This window comes from Panicum virgatum, chromosome 1N, assembly GCF_016808335.1.
Source record: "Panicum virgatum strain AP13 chromosome 1N, P.virgatum_v5, whole genome shotgun sequence".
NCBI classification, from domain to species: Eukaryota; Viridiplantae; Streptophyta; class Magnoliopsida; order Poales; family Poaceae; genus Panicum; species Panicum virgatum.
Genome location: NC_053145.1, coordinates 32,993,971 through 33,011,303, shown reverse-complemented (window position 1 = coordinate 33,011,303; position 17,333 = coordinate 32,993,971). Strand labels below are relative to the sequence as shown.

Genomic DNA, 17,333 nt, shown 5'->3' with positions numbered 1-17,333 from the left:
TGGTTGTAATTGGAGCTATATTTATGTGAAATATATGTTTTGTATTCAGCAGCATGTTTGGCTAATCTGAGCTATGTTTATACCCTTTATTTTGGCAGTAACTTTGTCCATTCTGTCAAAATGGAAACCAACACTTGACAGAAAATTTTGACATCACTTGTTTGTTCCATAGGTGGCACATGATAGAAATGTAAGGTTCACAAATAGTACTTAACAGAATTCTGACATCACTTAACTGAATTCTCTCACAACCATTTCACAAATATTTCATAGAAATTCTAGTACCCAAATCACAAACATAATTCTAGTACCCAGATCACAAACATTACAAGTTCTTGTGGCCAAAAGCACGAGGAGACACATTACAAGTTTTTGTGCCCAAAAGCATGACATAACCTTGCAAGTTGTTGTCCCAAAAGCAGTAGAGAGCATATAACACAACACTCTCAAGTAGACTGGCCTTCAAATACAAGTTTTCTGATGCTAGTCACAATAGTGGGAGCTGGGTTTTCCTCTGCCCTCTTCCATCTCTTCTTTACAGGGGTCTTCTTCTTTTTGGGGTACCCTTCTTTTTCTTTTGGTTCTTCAGTTTCTTCACGTGTGAGGGGCCAGCATCATCTTGGGTGGACTTCTTTCTAAAAGTATGGTGTAACAATTATAGTTAGTGGACATGAAGTAACTGATGCTTCTATTTCATGCATTTTGTGCCAAAAAAAATCTTACCTTTTGTTCCTGTTTATCCCTCTTTCACCATCTTCACCAACCTCTGCATCTTTGCATGTTTTTTGCGAAATTGCCTAGCGCACCACATCTATTGCATTTAACCTTTTTCTTTGTGGCCCTTTTTTCCAGGCAGCCTCTAATCCTTTTGCACCTTTGGCCTCCCTGGTCCTTTACCCAATAATGGTGGATGCACTTTGAAACCAAGATTCACTTCAGGCCACTGGGACCTATCAGATATTCCTTCAATTTTGGCTTCATAAGCTTTCTTAAACCTAGCCACTGAGTCTTCAATTTTTATCCCTCTATTGGACAATATCCAGGAGCATGTCTACATGTCTTCCCAATTACTTGCCACTCCCTGCAAGAACAGTTGTGATTCTGCAGGTCTACTGTATGCCTTTTCTGGTTGTTTCATTGGTCCAAAAGGGTAACCTCAGCTATATAATCATCACTCACTGTCACTTTTATGACCTTGAGATGGTTGCTAATCAGATTCAAATCTTTCATGACATTAGGTAGAATTCCTTCTTCTAGCCACTACCTAGCCAATTTCTTTCTCAAGTACCTCTTCTCCATTATTAGCTCCCTCAGCTTCTCCACTAGTTCATGCAACAACAAACCCTTGAACTTCTTTATTTGAGCATTGAAACTCTCTGACACATTATTAGTCAAGTAATCACACTTGTTGTTTTCAGAGAACCCACATTTGTACCATATTCTACTGTGGTGTGTCTCAAGATACTCTACTGTGTCAGGTGCAAACTGAAATATTTTCTTCATGTGCCCCTGGAACATTCCAGTTGTGTAGCTCCTAGCAGCTGGATACAAGTGATTAGTGAAGACATCACATGTATACTGCTTCATAAAATTCTGGTCAGGTGTCTCATGCACTCCCTATTTTTAGCTTGTGGGAATACAGCTCCTACTGCCATCTCTAAACCTTTATAGGCATCTGTGCAAATAACTAGGTTCCAATGGCTTTGTGCAGTTGTTCCATGAACCAAACCTAGTTGTCTTCATTCTCTTTATAAAAAATTGCATATGCAATGTGATAAAGCCAATTGTGCCCATCTACACCAGTTGCAGATGCCAACTATCCTCTATACTTGCCATTCAAATTGGATGCATCAACACCTATGAATGCCCTGCATCGCTCTAGGAATCCATCAATACATGGTCTAAGAGCTACAAAAATCCTCCTAAACATTTGCTTCTTCTGAACCCTTTCTAACTCTATCTATATTATGCTGCCAGGTGATGACTGTTCAATATGAGCTTTCCAGTTGAAAAGAAGCTGAAAACTCTCCTCATACTGTCCATGGATCTTCTCTAGTGCTACTTTCATACCAGACCATACTTTGAAGTACTTGAGCTTGATACCATAGCCCCCCTCTAATTTGTCCTTGCAATCCTTTGGACCTTTAGTTGGATTTCTCTTCAACCAGTCCCCTAACCTATCTGCACACCAGCCTTGTGTTGCCATTTTCCCTTCTCTCAGTTTAGTAGTAGTAGGACAATTGTGCTTTGCAGGCAATACTTTGATCTGCAAATACGAAAAAATGTTATCAATAACTAGTAGGGTGTACGTGCCTTTTTCGAAAATCAGGTGAAATAAAATTTATGTTTATAGAAAATAACATATATGTATGAGAAGGACGTGTTTTTCAAAAAATCATATAAGAATATATAATTAGTATCACACGCATTAAAATTATTCAATAAAAAAAGAAATGTCAAGCCCCAATAACCACATAAATATAGAAGTTGAATTTCTGTAACCTTAAGACTCAACTTTCTTCAAAAACAAAAATAGTATTCGATATTAATACTTTAACTGAATTCATTTATGAAGTGCAACATTTTTGTGGTACATCTTTTATGAGATCATTTTCATATATGCTTGTTCATATATAACACTGTACTATACAACTATCTAATTGCTTGTTTGGTTGGCTGGCTGGCAACACTGTTCCGCGAGCATGAGCCAGCACGGCAGGGAGCACAGGGTCTGCGAGATCAGCCACCTGCCTAGCGGATCAGCAACCAGCCCAGCAGATCAGCCATCCAAACAATGGCCAGGTCAGGTCCTGTTTGACTTCCTTCTCAAAAAAAAAAGTCAATAACAGTAGATCTCATCCAAAACGATCTCTAGCGCATGATTGCTTCCTTTGTTGTCGAGCCTGGCTCGCACCAACGATGCAAGCCACCACTGGAAAGGCTCCCGAGGTGCAAGGACCTTCCATTTGGTGCAAGGAGATAGTGATTGCTAGCATGTTTATAGCTGCAAGCAGACCTGCTGCTTGGGTCTTTGCACGATGGCCTGAGCGCTCGGATGCACATGGCACCAGCCAGGCTCTGGGGAAAACAACCGTTTCCTGCATATCTCAGGAGCCTGGCTCGGAGTGGCCTTTTGCAGACGAGCCAGGCCTACTGCTGAGTACAGGGAACCAATCATAAAGCCTTTGCATCCGTCAAATCCAGGGAAAATTGAGATAGCTATAAAATGAAATCATTAAACAAAATAGAGTATGAATTGAACTTTGCTTGTCATCTGAATTCTGATATAACATGAAGCTTATATTTCTTTTCAACAAATAATTAGCCATCCCATAAAGTATTCCATCTCACCAAGATCTTGCAAAAAACAATAGAAATAAGCACCCTAAGATGGCCATACAAATTTCTCGCATATATTAATCATCATTTCAACGGTCAATAACTCAATGCTGCATACCTATTTTCACACTTGAATCAATCAATGACTATTATTGTTTTTTCCAAAGGGTAATCTATGACAAGTTCAAAAGTCCAAGCTATCCTCTGTTTTAATTGGAGAAAACACCTTCACATTTTGTCTCATACCAAATACTTAAAAGGGTTTACTTGACATAAGGTGCAGAGTCAAATGCAAAACACTAAGGTTCAAGAGCTGAAATTTTTGACCATGTCATATAATCCAGACTGGAAATAAAAACATCAACTTAATAAGATAAGGAAAATCGGAGTATTTTTTACAATAGAACTCCAACAACACAACAACAACAACATAGCCTTTTTTCCCAAGCAAGTTGGGTAGGCTAGAGATGAAACCCGAAAGAAATAAGTTCAAGATTCATGCACATTGATAGCTAGTCTCCAAGCGCTCCTATCCAAAGCTATCTCTTTAGAGATATTCCAATTCTTAAGGTCTCTCTTAACCGATTCATCCCACGTCAGTTTAGGTCTACCTCTACCCCTCTTTACATTATCGACCCGCTCAAGAACCCCATTACGCACCGGCGCCTCAGGAGGCCTTCGTTGGACATGTTCAAACCATCTCAGCCGATGCTGGGTAAATTTCTCCTCAATTGGTGCCACTCCGACCCTATCCCGAATAACTTCGTTCCGGACTCTATCCCTCCCCAGTTCCATTATGTTGTAACCAGGCATCCGCCAATTGTCTCAATAAACAAATAACAGAGTACAAAGCTTGGCACGGCCTCATCTGTTCATGCAAATAAAGTCAGTGAGCATAAATTGGGTACCTTGATAGAACTATTTGGTTATTTACAAGGAGATCCTTCCAAGTAGTTTTAAAATCAAGAGATTTCTAACATAGGTCCTACATATTTTTAAAAAATTAGAAAATAACCACTTTATATTTAAAACAGTGTTTGTGCATGTGCCACAAGCACGTGTTTTAAAAAACCAAATAAATATTCAATGCAAAGGAGCACACAATGTCATACAAGATTTGCATTTTTCCAGTGAACCTCTGCAAGTGCGACACGCACGTGTTTTAGAAAAACCAAATAAAAAAATTATGTTACAAAAAATATTTATTCATAGCCACATCTTGTGGATACAATATTTAATACATTGTTCGATACAAATTTAATCCAAAATGAAAATTTTGAGATATACAGATCATATGTACATGACCATACATACATGCAACCCATTAACGACATCGCAAGAATTATATAGGAGGGTAATGGTAAGAATAAAATATTTTGGATATGCATACATACATATTTTCAAAGAATTTGCTAAACAAGGATCTTAATGCTAAACTACGTGTGCTAAAAGGCACATAAGCCAGACAAAAGGGCCTCACTTCTTGCTAAACTATGTTCCCAATAGTCAATTGCAAATTTCCACATAGATATCCTGCTTGACCAAATCAGAAGGACCTCACTTATAGCTAAACTACCTTAATTTTATAGCATGCCATTGTTCAGTTTTCTTGCAAGGCCTGCCCTTGGCACCTATTGTGCTAAGTAATTATTTTGGAGTTGATTGACTATTATTAATCAAATCTCTCTTAAAACTCTGGCAAAAATATAATTCTTAACGTAATCCACATGGCTGGTTCCTTGCATATCCTTTGACACAACTTGTTATGACCAAGTCTGTTTTCTCAACAACCCTCACTAATTTCAAATGAATTAAAAGGGTGTTGGCATGACTTAAAATTTCTTCACTGCTCTTGAAGCAACCAGAGTTTCCAGGTTCTAGCACTGGCACACACTGCAGGTAGCATTGGCACCTCAGCCTGAAGTTCAAAGTGCCATTTATACATTTTGTGGCAGTGAAAAAAAATCCATTTATAACTGGAAATTCCCAACCACAATCTTAAAAGGATTCCAATGTACTCTGCAAAAATTTATATTGATTATGCAAACTTGGTGGCACATGATAGTAGCGTACAAATCTGTAAATACACAAGAACAATGAGATAACCATAACCAACAGATTAGCATAAGTCGAGAGTAAAACCATAACCATAACTTAGACAAAAAAAGAGGAAGGGCATATGACGGGTGTGCATTAAACAACGTACAATTGCAGGCAATAATAATAAGCATCAAAGCATACCAGCAGCTAAAGCTTCCAAGCAAGGATCCTGAATTGGGGGACAATTTACATTACTTGAATGGTAGTGCTTGTAGTTTACAAATCCAAAAAGAGTCTGCAGGAAAATAGGCTAGTCACAAAGTTGAAACAAACACTACAAGTAGCACTATTAAAGTAACGTTGTTATTTTATCTCGACAAAACCTGATAAATTTTCTAAGGGTGCATTGAAAAAAGCAAAAAGTTCAATTTACTCCATTCAATTATAGCCAAAGTGTGAATAAATTTTCCGACATTGAGGGAGGGAGAGAAAATTAAACGTGCGCAGTATTGATTACCTTGTGGAACTTGCAATCAGCTTACAGTTTACCGGAGGTGCTGCTAAAAATATTTGGGGTGAGACCGAGTCCCCTAAAACCATGAACACTATGCTGAGTTGGCTTTGTTTTCAACAGAAGCAAACAACACATATGAAGAATAAAAAAGGTCAGTTGGCCAAAGCAGATTATTGAGCTTTTGAGAACTAATAAATAACCCGAGTACAAAATGAATTATGATCACATGAGAGGAAGACATGAAACATCGTTTGATTCTATAGATATATTAGAAGCCTGAAGTGTGCAAACACTATTTCACAGAGATCAAGCATTACCAATACAGTGAGGATGCTTTTGCAAAACTGACATCGGGCTGTCACAATTACCAACTCACAAATTCCATACACAGGTCCGGTCACAATTTTTTATTGCCCTTCTAAATCAAATGTCTTGCACTTCACTACTCCACTGCAACAATCCATTAAGATGGTAACATGAAAGAAATCATGTTTTTAACATAACCTGTTAACCAATATCGATCGAATAACTCACCTTGCCTCTGATGAATAGGATCTCTTATTACCAGTGCTCACTCCTCTCATGATTGCCCACCATTATTGACTGAAATGGGCAAAATAAAAATAAATTGATGTTAAATGCAACTACAAAGGAGCATGGAAATGCATACCAGATAACAAAGACAGTGACCACTAACTGACCCATATTCAGAGTTCACAGTTAGGAGCCCAAAGTTAAATTTGAAACAAGTACTACCAATTCAATGCATGTAGTCCTAAAACCGTGAGTCACAAATAAATAACAGTTTTAAGAGACTCAAAAGAACCTGAAGAAAACAAATGCACACAAGGGTATTATTAAAGATGGCTAGTTTAGGCCCATACAACAGAGAAGGGTCTACTAAGAAAAATTTAAAATACCAAACACATTTTAGCAGAACAAGAGCAAGACAAGGAAGCCTTAAAAATTTAAAATACTAAACATGTTTCTATTAAAAATACAAATTTGATGAGATGAGCTAAAACATTCAGATCATACAACATTGAAGTAAAAATATATAGCAATCAATTTAAAGTATATACACATTTGAACATCCAACTAACCTGAAGACTGGAATTCTCAACTGCTTAAACATTCAGATTTCAGATTCTAGAAATGATGGAAAAGGAACCATGTTATGAAACAAACCTGTCCTAGCTCCTGGTCCTATTTCTTAAATCTTATGGCAAAAGAATATTACATTCAGGTTGCCTCTTCATCTATGATATGAAAAGTTGTGAATGCAGTTCGCCATTACAGCCTCCTAATCCATGGCCCCAGTAACCAGGATCGTTTCTTTGATGGTCTATTTGCAGAACCTGATAGAGCAATTATAGGTGGTGAGTGCCACACCAAGGCATGATATAGCTATTAAACTATACATGTTCAGAGACAGCAGTAATTGAAAAGGATACTCCTTGTTGGTGGCTATATCAGAGTACTGCCAAACTTGAGTGCAAGAAGCTATCCAAGTGCAGGTGCTTCGTGAGTGAATCACAGGCTGCCTGAGGTAACGCATCCACAATTCCATGTGGAAGAAATACATGAGCTGCTCCTGATGATCCATTATAGTTTTCTTCTAGAGGTGTCATGTCAGCCAGATTTTAATGCATGTTCATCTAATAGAAAATTCCATTTGTAACAATCAATTTTGGACTGAACTAAGAAGTTACTGCAATAGTAAGCTCAATTTTCAGGCACAAGAATAACCAAAAGAAAAGGAACACTGCTCGCTGACACTTATCAGGGTCAAGGAATAAATGCCAGAACAAATATAAAAAGAAAATTTCATGCTTGTTGATTGGTGAATGAGACAAACCTTCAAGAAGTCACCACCCTGATATGACATACCTTGTGGACAAACAGTGTTTACTAATATCTTTACAAAGGGCCTTGCTCATATTTTCCGATTCTGAGAGCTTGTTTTTATCCAATCAAAGAGTTGCAAATGAACCAGAAAAATAATTAGAATCAATAAGGCCTTATTTTGAAAAAATTATACAAATGGAATACTGCTGACGCTGCAGTGGCTAGGCTTGTGGTCGTCGTCGAATGTTGCTTGGTTTTGGAGCCGTCGGCAGTCTGGTGCGCCGTCACTACCTGACTGCCACATCAAATGATTCTAATTAATGTTCATAGCATTCTTATAAAATCAGGGGACCAATGGTAATACTATAGCATTCTTGTAATGGAAATGAGCAGCAATCTTTATTTGTTCAAGATGAAATGTGTGCACTAAAATTCAACCCAAACCAACAAAATTAAGCATTCAACCTTTCATTTCTATTTGCAAGCAATTTCATATATGTTAAAATAATACATATACCAGATTGAATTCCAATAGGGGCGGCAAGGAGGGGCAGTAAAGGCTTTCCCTTTACTCCCTCAGTCGCTGTGATGTCCCTTAGTTCCTGAATACAATATCCAAATTATTGGAGTATATTGAGCCCATGTATAGAGGCCCATTAAGAGGCCCATGTATAGGTCTATATATACCCACCCATCTAGGGTTTGGATGAATACAACAATGATTTTACCAGCCTACATGGTATCAGGCTAGATTTTTTCTCTCCTCCCTACCCTGCAGCCGCCGCCGCCGGCCTCCATGGATGGCCGCCGGCCGCCGGCGCTGCCCCTCCCGGCGCCGTCCCTCTTCCCCCCTTCCTCCTTCCCACCCCTCCCCTCTTCTTCCTCTGCTGCCGCGCTTCCCCTGCAGCCGGCGCAGCACTCCTCTGCCTGGGCCGCAGCTGCCCCCTGCTCGCAGATCCGTGCCGCCACCTCTGCAGCAGCTGGCGCGGACGCGGAGTCCGGGCACACGTGAGCCGCCGCCCTGGTCACCTCCCTGTAGCCGCCGGGTGATGCCGCCGCCGCCGCAGATCCCGCAGCCATGGCCGCCGCCGCCGCCGCGGGTGCTGGCGCTGCCACTTGGGGAGCTGCCGGAGCCGCCGCGAACGCTGCTGCCGTGGCCGCCGGCGCGCCCAGCAGGCCGCCGTGCAGCTGGCCGCGGCCCAGCAGGCTGCTGCGGCCGCACCTGCCGCCCAGCAGGGCCCTCTGCCCGCCGCGGCCTCTGCTGGCGCGGGTGCGGGCCCCGCAGGGCCACGGCCGCCGAGCACGCCAGCGAGCAGGCCGCCGTGTGGGCCGCAGCGCAGGACGCCCACCGCGCCGCCGTCGTTGCTGGCAAGCAGCCCGCCGCCGCAGCCGCCGATCCCGCGTGGTCCGTCCTCGGGATGGCGCCCGCGGATGCGCCGCTCTCCGCCACCGCCCTCCGAGGGCAGCAGGCCGACGCCGCTCTCGCCGCGGCCCTCCTCGCCGCCAAGTCGGAGGCTTCGGCAGCCCAGGAGCGAATCCGCGTGGCAGCCCTCGCCTGGGAGCGCGAGCGCGCCACGGCCGACGCACTCGCTCTCCGGGTCGCCGAGACGGAGCACTACCTCCGCGTCTCCTCCGGCTTGCCCGTCGACCCGAACATGGCGCCTCTTCCTCCCACCAGGCCCTGCCCGCTGGTTCTGAACCCCGGTACGACCCGACCGACCTCATGGTCGCCCAGCTCCACCTCCAGGCCGCCGGCGTCCAGAACATCAGGGCCCTGGTCTCCGTCCTCCTCGACCCCGCGTCCTTCTCCTACGGCCGCTGGCGGGACCAGGTCCTCACCCTCCGCCGCTACGCCCTCGACGACCACGTCCTCGTCGACTCGCCGATCGTGGCGCGTGACGTGACGTGGCTGCGCCTCGACAGCGTCGCCTTGTCCTGGATCTTCGGGACCATCTCCCTGGATCTTCAGGACCTCATCAGGACACACGGCAGCATCCGCGCGGCAGGCCTGGGTGGCGCTCGAGGGGCAGTTCCTCGGCAACGCCGAGTACCGCGCCCTCCAGCTCGACGCCACCTTCCGCACCTTCGTGCAGGGGGACCTCTCCGTCGGTGAGTACTGCCGGCGGATGAAGAGCATGGCCGATGCTCTTCACGACCTCGGGGATCCGGTGTCCGATCGGGTCTTGGTGCTCAATGTCCTACGGGGACTGAGCAGCACCTACGACCACCTGAAGGGCTGGATCGCCCGCCAGAGGCCCTTCCCCACCTTCCTGCAGGTCCGGGACGACCTCGCCCTCGAGGAGATCACCAGGGGTCTCGCGCCCGGATCGTCCTCGCCCACCCCCGCCGCGCTCGTTGCTACTCCACCGGCCTCCTCCGCTGCTCCTGCCACCTCCCTCCTTGGTGCTGCTCCCGCCGGGCAGACCGGAGGAGGGGGGGCCGTGGACGTCGCCGGCGACGGGGTGGTGGTGGTGGCACTGGTGGCTCTGCTTCTGGGAGCACCGGTACCGATAGGGGCCGTCGGGGCGCGCCGACACCGGCTCCGGCTCCCGCTCCTGCCCCTGCCGCTGGAGGTACGCCTTGGCCATCCTTCAGCAACTCATGGTCAGGGCACATCTCGATGTGGCCGTTCCAGGGTCCGAGAGGGGGCCTCGTCCTCAGCTCCAGTCGGCGGCCATGTTCACCGGTGCTGCTCCACTTCGCGCCGTCCTGGACCCCGCCCGCCCAGCCCAGCCAGCAGCCGACCTGGCCTGGGGGGTGGGACCAGGCCGCACTGGCGCAGTCCTTCAGCACCATGGGACTGACGCCGCCGACCAGCACCGAGTGGATCGCCAACTCGGGTGCCTCGTTCCACACCACTCCCGATGCTGGTATCCTCTCTTCTGTCCGACCCCCACACCCCTCTTGTCCTTCGATCATGGTTGGTGATGGATCTTGCCTTCTTGTCACCGCCGTGGGTTCTGCTCCTCGTCTTCCTAATGTTCTTGTTGCTCCTCAAATGGTTCACAACCTTCTTTCTATTCGCCAGTTTACTGCTGACAACTCCTGTTCTATCGAATTTGACTCCTCTGGTCTTACTGTGAAGGATTCGGCTTCCCGGCGTCCGCTCCTCCGATGTGACAGCCCGGGGCCCCTTTACACTCTTCGGCTTCCTGCTTCCGCTGCCTCGCCTTCGGCTTCTTCGTCTTCTGCTTTTGCCGTGACGCCTTCTTCCACCACCTGGCACCGCCGGCTTGGTCACCCCGGCCGCGACGTTTTGGCTCAGCTCCGCCGTAGTACCGATGTTCCATGTACTAGGGCACCTGCTGAGAACATTTGTCATGCGTGCCAGTTAGGTCGTCATATTAAACTTCCGTTATCTCTTTCTTCTTCGCATGCTGCGCATACTTTTGATCTCATTCACTGTGACCTGTGGACATCTCCTGTACTCAGCATGTCTGGCTATAGATATTATCTGGTCATTGTTCATGATTTTTCTCACTACTCTTGGACTTTCCCTTTGCGCGCCAAGTCTGAGACCTTTCCCACCCTCCTCAACTTCTTTGCCTGGGTGTCCACTCAGTTCGGCCTCACCGTTAAGCCCGTCCAGTGTGACAACGGGCGGGAGTTCGATAACTCCACCTCCCGGTCTTTCTTCCTGTCTCGGGGTGTTCAGCTGCGTATGTCTTGTCCGTATACCTCTCCTCAGAACGGCAAGGCTGAGCGGATGATTCGCAAGACGAACGACGTTGTGCGCACCCTTCTGATCCAGGCTTCTCTCCCCCCGCGCTTCTGGGCTGAGAGCCTCCCCACCGCCACCTACCTGCTCAACCGTCTTCCGTCCACTGCTTCTCCTGCTCCCACTCCACACCACGCTCTTTTCGGTACCCCTCCTCGCTACGACCACCTTCGGGTCTTCGGGTGTGCGTGTTACCCTAACACCTCCGCCACCGCTTCTCACAAGCTGGCGCTCCCGCTCGACTCGTTGTGTGTTCCTCGGGTACTCCCCTGACCACAAGGGGTACCGATGCTTTGACCTCACCTCTCGCCGCGTTCTGATCTCCCGACACGTCGTCTTCAATGAGTCGGACTTCCCCTACTCCACCTCCACACCTTCTTCTGATCCCGAGCTGGCATCTCTGTTTCCGACTGACCCGGTGGTTCAGCCACCGTTACCTGTCTGTCCTTTTCCTGCAGGTTTTCCTGGCGCACCGGCACCGCTTCCGGCGATCGCGCCACGCGCGGCCCCCGGACCTCCGGTCGTGCCGCGCGCGGACCCGGTGTCTCCCGCTGCGCCACACGCGGTTCCGGTGCCTTCCCATGCGCCTGAGCGGTACGCTCAGCCAGTGCAGGTGTACCGACGTCGTTCGGCATCGACACTGGCGCCGTCGACGCCTCCCGCTCCGGAGCCTCCTGCGACGCCGACGCCGGAGCCGCCGCCGCCTCCTCCGGCTCCCGCTCGAGCCGGAGGTGTACCACCAGCCAGTCATCCATCGGGATCCTCGGCATATCCATCCCATGGTGACTCGGCAGATGGCGTCCCAGGCCGCGACTCTCTGCCACCGAGGGAGAGCCGCGGGTCTCTCCGGTACCCTGCTCTGTCCGCGACGCCTTGGCAGATCATCACTGGCGTCGCGCGATGGAAGAGGAGTACGCGGCTCTTCTTGCCAACCAGACGTGGGACCTCGTGCCGCGTCCGTCTGGTTGCAATGTGGTGACTGGCAAGTGGATCTGGACGCACAAGCGTCGGGCTGATGGCACCCTGGAGCGCTACAAGGCTCGCTGGGTTCTCCGGGGGTTCACTCAGCGGCCTGGTGTGGACTATGATGAGACCTTCAGCCCGGTCGTGAAGCCCGCTACAGTGCGCACGGTCCTCTCACTTGCGCTCTCGCGCACTTGGCCTGTGCACCAGCTAGACTGTGAAGAATGCGTTTCTTCACGGCACCTTGTCAGAGACTGTTTACTGCTCTCAGCCTGCGGGATTTGTGGACTCGAGTCGTCCGGATATGGTCTGCCGGCTCAACAAGTCTCTCTATGGACTGAAGCAGGCTCCACGGGCTTGGTACTCTCGGTTCGCCATGTTCTTGCTGACACTGGGGTTCACCGAGGCCAAGTGTGACACGTCTCTCTTCATCTACCGCCGTGGGAATGAGACTGCATATCTGCTGCTATATGTCGATGACATTGTGCTCACAGCTTCCAGTCAGCAGTTGCTTCAGAGTGTCATCTCCTCTCTGTAGCAAGAGTTCGCTATGAAGGATCTCGGTAAGCTCCATCACTTCTTGGGCGTCACTGTTGAGCCTCGCCCGTCTGGTCTTCTCCTTCACCAGCGGCAGTACGCCCTCGATATTCTGGAGCGGGCTGGGATGACTGATTGCAAGCCCTGCTCCACTCCAGTCGACACTCAGGCGAAACTGTCTGCTGATCTGGGTGATCCGGTGACTGATCCTACTACCTACCGGAGTCTGGCTGGCGCTTTGCAGTATCTCACCTTCACCAGGCCGGACCTCACCTACGCTGTTCAGCAGGTCTATCTCCATATGCATGATCCCCAGGAGTCACACCTTGCTGCGCTGAAGCGTCTCCTCCAGTACGTCCGTGGCACTGTGGACCTCGGCCTGGTGCTTCACCGCTCGTCCTCTGCTGAGCTGGTGGTCTACACTGACGCTGACTGGGCTGGCTGCCCGGACACTCGTCGCTCCACCTCCGGCTACGCCGTCTTCCTGGGCGGCAACCTGGTCTCCTGGTCGTCCAAGCGGCAGCCGGTTGTCTCTCGCTCCAGTGCCGAGGTGGAGTACCGGGCTGTCGCTAACGGCGTGGCGGAGGCGTCCTGGCTACGACAGCTCTTGGCGGAGCTCCACAGCCCGCTCGCCAAGAGCACGCTCGTCTACTGCGACAACGTCAGCGCCGTGTATCTCTCCACCAACCCCGTCCAGCATCAGCGGACGAAGCACGTGGAGATCGACCTACACTTCGTGCGCGACAGAGTCACAATCGGCGATGTTCGGGTACTCCATGTCCCGACTACCCCCCAGTTTGCTGACATCCTCACCAAGGGGCTGCCCTCCTCGACCTTCTCGGAGTTTCGATCCAGCCTCAACGTAGCCGGTGGCTAGTTGTGGCTGCGGGGGGTATTTGCCATTTGTTCTCTATTTGTACTCTCTTCTTGTCCAGTCTTGAACACCGCTGCGTCGGTAGTTCAGACTGCGGCGGGGGGATGTTAGCTTTCTTGTTGTCCAGTCTTGAACACCGCTGCGCTGGTAGTTCAGACTGCGGGGGGTGTTGGAGTATATTGAGCCCATGTACAGAGGCCCATTAAGAGGCCCATGTATAGGTCTATATATACCCACCCATCTAGGGTTTGGATGAATACAACAATGATTTTACCAGCCTACACAAATGAATTAATTTTCAAATAAAATGAGAAATGAATCGGGTTGTTGGCATCTAGATTGGGCTTACCAAAGCTTTATCCAACGTATCTTCTGACAACTGCAAGAACACTGACAGCATAGTCAACAGCTAGTCATAGAATGAAAACAGATGTCACTGTCAAAATGTGGAATGAAACGAAACAAACCTTTTTCTTAGGGCATGTAACAAGATGAGCATTGGCATATGCATATGAAGCCACTTCATTGATTGCAATATTAAATACTCTCATGTAAATCATAAAATTCAAATGTTTACTGGCAAATAAAGAATGAGAAAATATATTAAATTGATCAACAAGAAACTACTCACACATCTAGCAAGATCAGGAACAATTAAGAATAGGAGGATTGCCCAATTCGACTTTAAATATGAATGATAGGACAGATTGATTAGGAGGATACTTACGACTAGATTGATTCTATGACCTTGTTGATAGGATCAGAGCGCTTCTCATATGGGGTTTGAGTCGGTTCAGTTTCTTCCAGAAGGTCTAGACCGAATATTAACTGTTAAATTCTACGTTGCTTGAAACATTTTCACATGCTTGAGAAAACAGTTTCACATGTTCATAAATAACAGATCGAATAAAGGACAGAAATGAAACCAACCAGGAGTTTGCCCAAAATCTGAAAGCCTTCTCATCTTGAGGTCCCTCACTTCTTGCTCCAGTGGAAAGTCTTCATCAACTGGATCAAGATTCCCCAAGCTTCTTCCAGATGAATGTTGCCTCTTGGACCTGCTCAATAACCATGGCATGGGCACTATAAGAACCTAACCAAGATACTGAAGGACCTTATGGAACTAAACATTTTTCTGTTTGCCTGACACTTCATCAAGGAGACATTACACTTCAGTTTCTGCCCTTTCAAACATCTATACTAAAGGAGGGATTTTTTTGTGAAAATGAAAACATTCTTTAGATGGCCAAGTTCTTTCAGTGCCAAAAGATCACATAACCATAGTTAAGAGTACCAATATAGATGACATGTTGCTATTACCATAAGTGAACAATCACCTTCCACTTCCTGATGGCATTTGCACTTCTGGATCCAATGGCAACACTATGGTCACTAAGCAAAGTATCATAAGCGCTGTCATACTCTGCACTCAAGGCCATCTGTGAAGTCCATTCGGTAAGCTCCTGTTTCCATCTCATATTCTCCATCAGGCTGCAAATTTCTTCAAATGACACAAAATTAGAAATAATGCAGTGACCTGAAGATGAAGCTTTTGCAGAGTTGACTTTAGTGCATTCCTTCCACAGCTGCATAAGTGGCTTAGGATAATATAATTCTGAGGGTGACTTACCCGAGAAAGATATTAGAGCAACCGGGGGCATGTCCATGAGATCACTTATCTTGGTTGATTGAATAAAACCAAAATTCTGCAAGTAAGCTAAAAACATTTTTCTTTATTGGAATTGGCATGGGAATCTCAAGGGAAACAAGTTAATCAAACCAAACTTACAGTGTTAACTTTACGCCTTTTTGAGACAAGGTTAGATGTGTCCTTCAGCCATGTTTGATACATATTTCCCGGGATCATTATCTGATTATCATCCATAATCACCTGGGGGAGTTTCCTATGTGCTTTCTGCTTTGATGGTTTAGGTGGCTGCTGTTGCTGTGTCAGAAAAATTGCTAGCTCAGGTAATCAAGAACAAACTAAACAATCAATGAATTATGCGTACAATTTAGATCTCTCTCGCTAGCATGACCATGGGCAGGCGGGCGGCCATGGACATTGATTTCATTCGCCGTACATGTATATCGCTAGCGAGACCCTTCCTCCTGTCCGCGGTGCAATTTGATCCCAACTATCTCCTCCGTGCCTCCACAGTTCCACACAGACTCGCTCCGGCACAGAGGGTGTTCTTGGCCATTACCATGGTACGGCTCCAGCTCCAGCAAATGAATTAATATGTAGTGAGTTTATTTAGTGCATCATGCTAATATACATATTGATATTCTTCCCAGGAAGGGCTACACGATTTTTGGGCAACTGAAGAGCGAGGGGATCTCCATAGACTTTGGGAAATAAATCATACAAAATTGAAGGAGATTTTGGATTGGAGGAGATCTGGAGAAAGGTACCAGGTGGGTTGCCGCCGTTACCCGCCACCGATCACCACAACGTTGCTCTCCTCCGGCGCTGCCCAGAAAAATGAAATGAGAATGGAATCACAAGCTGCTTCTCCCCGTGTAGCACATGTGCCAATGCATCTTCTCCTCGCAATTATTTTGTCAGACGTCACAGCAATTGGATTCGGCAGGATTAGGGTAATCAACTCGAAGGTGGGGAGAAGAAGAAGAACCTGTCCTTCACGCGCGTCGTCCTGCTCCTCGGCATTGTCGCGCTCGGCCTGTGGCTCCTGAGCGTGGAATTCGCCGTAGTTGGCGGCGTGGGAGGGGGACCGCAGACCCCGCCGTCCGGGCCGCGACAACCGTGAGGCTGGGAGGAGGAGGCCAGAGGGGGCAGCAGCCGCCGCCGCCAAGGGGCGGCGCCGGCCAAACCCTAGCCCCGAGATGGAACCCCAGGGGTCACGCGGCGGGGGAGGGGGACCACAGACCCCGCCTTCCGGGCCGCGATAGCCTGGAGGCTGGGAGGAGGAGGCCGGAGCGGCGGGTCCCCGAGCCGGCACCCCAAGGGCCGACTGTTGCGGCGGGGCGGCGTCCCGAGGGCGCCCCGCAAGGGCCGTGAGTTGGGGCAGAGGGCGCCGCGGGGAGGCAGCGTCGCGACTCGCGAGGGAGGATGGGCGTCGGGGAAGGCGGCTTCGCGAGGCGTGCGGCGGGGAAGGAGAAGGGGGGCGTGATTGACGCGCGCGGGTGCGTGGGCGGGTAAGCGGTGTCGTCGGTGAAAAAAAATGGACGGGGGACAGGCGCGCCCTCGCGATTGCACTGGAGGAGGCATTGTTTTCGGCGTGCCAAGTTTTCAAACATTTGATGCTTACACGTGAATCTCAAAGTACAGATTTGTGAAATGGGTATGGAGGGTAATTTTGGTGAAAAATATTTTAATTGTCATAGATCCTTATTATCAATCCATAATTTATGGTATGACAATATAAAATGGAAGTACAAAATAGAAGGACAATAGTGGCATTTCACCTCTATTGCTTTGCCATGAGAGATCCTTGAAGCAAGTATGCGCCAGGGACATCCATCAGCTTTACACTTGG

The 17,333-nt window shown here is 48.0% G+C and overlaps 1 protein-coding gene across 39 annotated transcripts; it reads right to left on the bottom strand.

The window, feature by feature from the left end:
* Positions 1 to 240: 240 nt before the first annotated feature.
* LOC120655636 lies at positions 241 to 17,002 on the bottom strand. 39 transcript variants are annotated; one of them, XR_005667655.1, is made up of 15 exons: positions 16,470 to 16,487; positions 16,249 to 16,306; positions 15,623 to 15,778; positions 15,464 to 15,550; positions 15,171 to 15,324; positions 14,764 to 14,891; positions 14,561 to 14,645; positions 14,183 to 14,242; positions 7,752 to 8,036; positions 7,082 to 7,251; positions 6,428 to 6,496; positions 6,211 to 6,343; positions 5,897 to 5,969; positions 5,581 to 5,674; positions 4,596 to 5,358 (listed from the first exon to the last, which is right to left on the bottom strand). XR_005667655.1 is itself a non-coding variant. In XM_039933555.1 (11 exons), the coding sequence occupies exons 1-7, from the start codon at positions 16,502 to 16,504 to the stop codon at positions 14,563 to 14,565; spliced, it is 717 nt and encodes a 238-aa protein (XP_039789489.1). In that variant the 5' UTR covers positions 16,505 to 16,996; the 3' UTR covers positions 6,083 to 6,343; positions 6,428 to 6,496; positions 7,082 to 8,036; positions 14,183 to 14,242; positions 14,561 to 14,562. The 39 variants fall into 39 exon arrangements, 3 of the variants coding, with proteins under 3 accessions (XP_039789489.1, XP_039789490.1, XP_039789491.1); XR_005667667.1 differs by adding an exon at positions 6,997 to 7,042 and having other exon boundaries at positions 5,897 to 6,343; positions 7,134 to 7,251; XR_005667653.1 differs by lacking the exon at positions 4,596 to 5,358 and adding exons at positions 241 to 635; positions 724 to 2,266 and having other exon boundaries at positions 5,897 to 6,343; positions 7,082 to 8,036; positions 16,470 to 16,488.
* Between the last annotated feature and the right edge of the window lie 331 nt (positions 17,003 to 17,333).

What these genes read in the sequence shown, in the direction of transcription:
- LOC120655636 (XM_039933555.1), bottom strand. Translation starts at nt 16,504, where the DNA reads ATGCCGAGGAGCAGGACGACGCGCGTGAAGGACAG. An exon ending in ACGACGCGCGTGAAGGACAG is followed by an intron (nt 16,307 to 16,469) that starts GTTCTTCTTCTT and finishes TTTTCTGGGCAG; the next exon opens with CGCCGGAGGAGAGCAACGTT. An exon ending in TAACGGCGGCAACCCACCTG is followed by an intron (nt 15,779 to 16,248) that starts GTACCTTTCTCC and finishes TTTCTGACACAG; the next exon opens with CAACAGCAGCCACCTAAACC.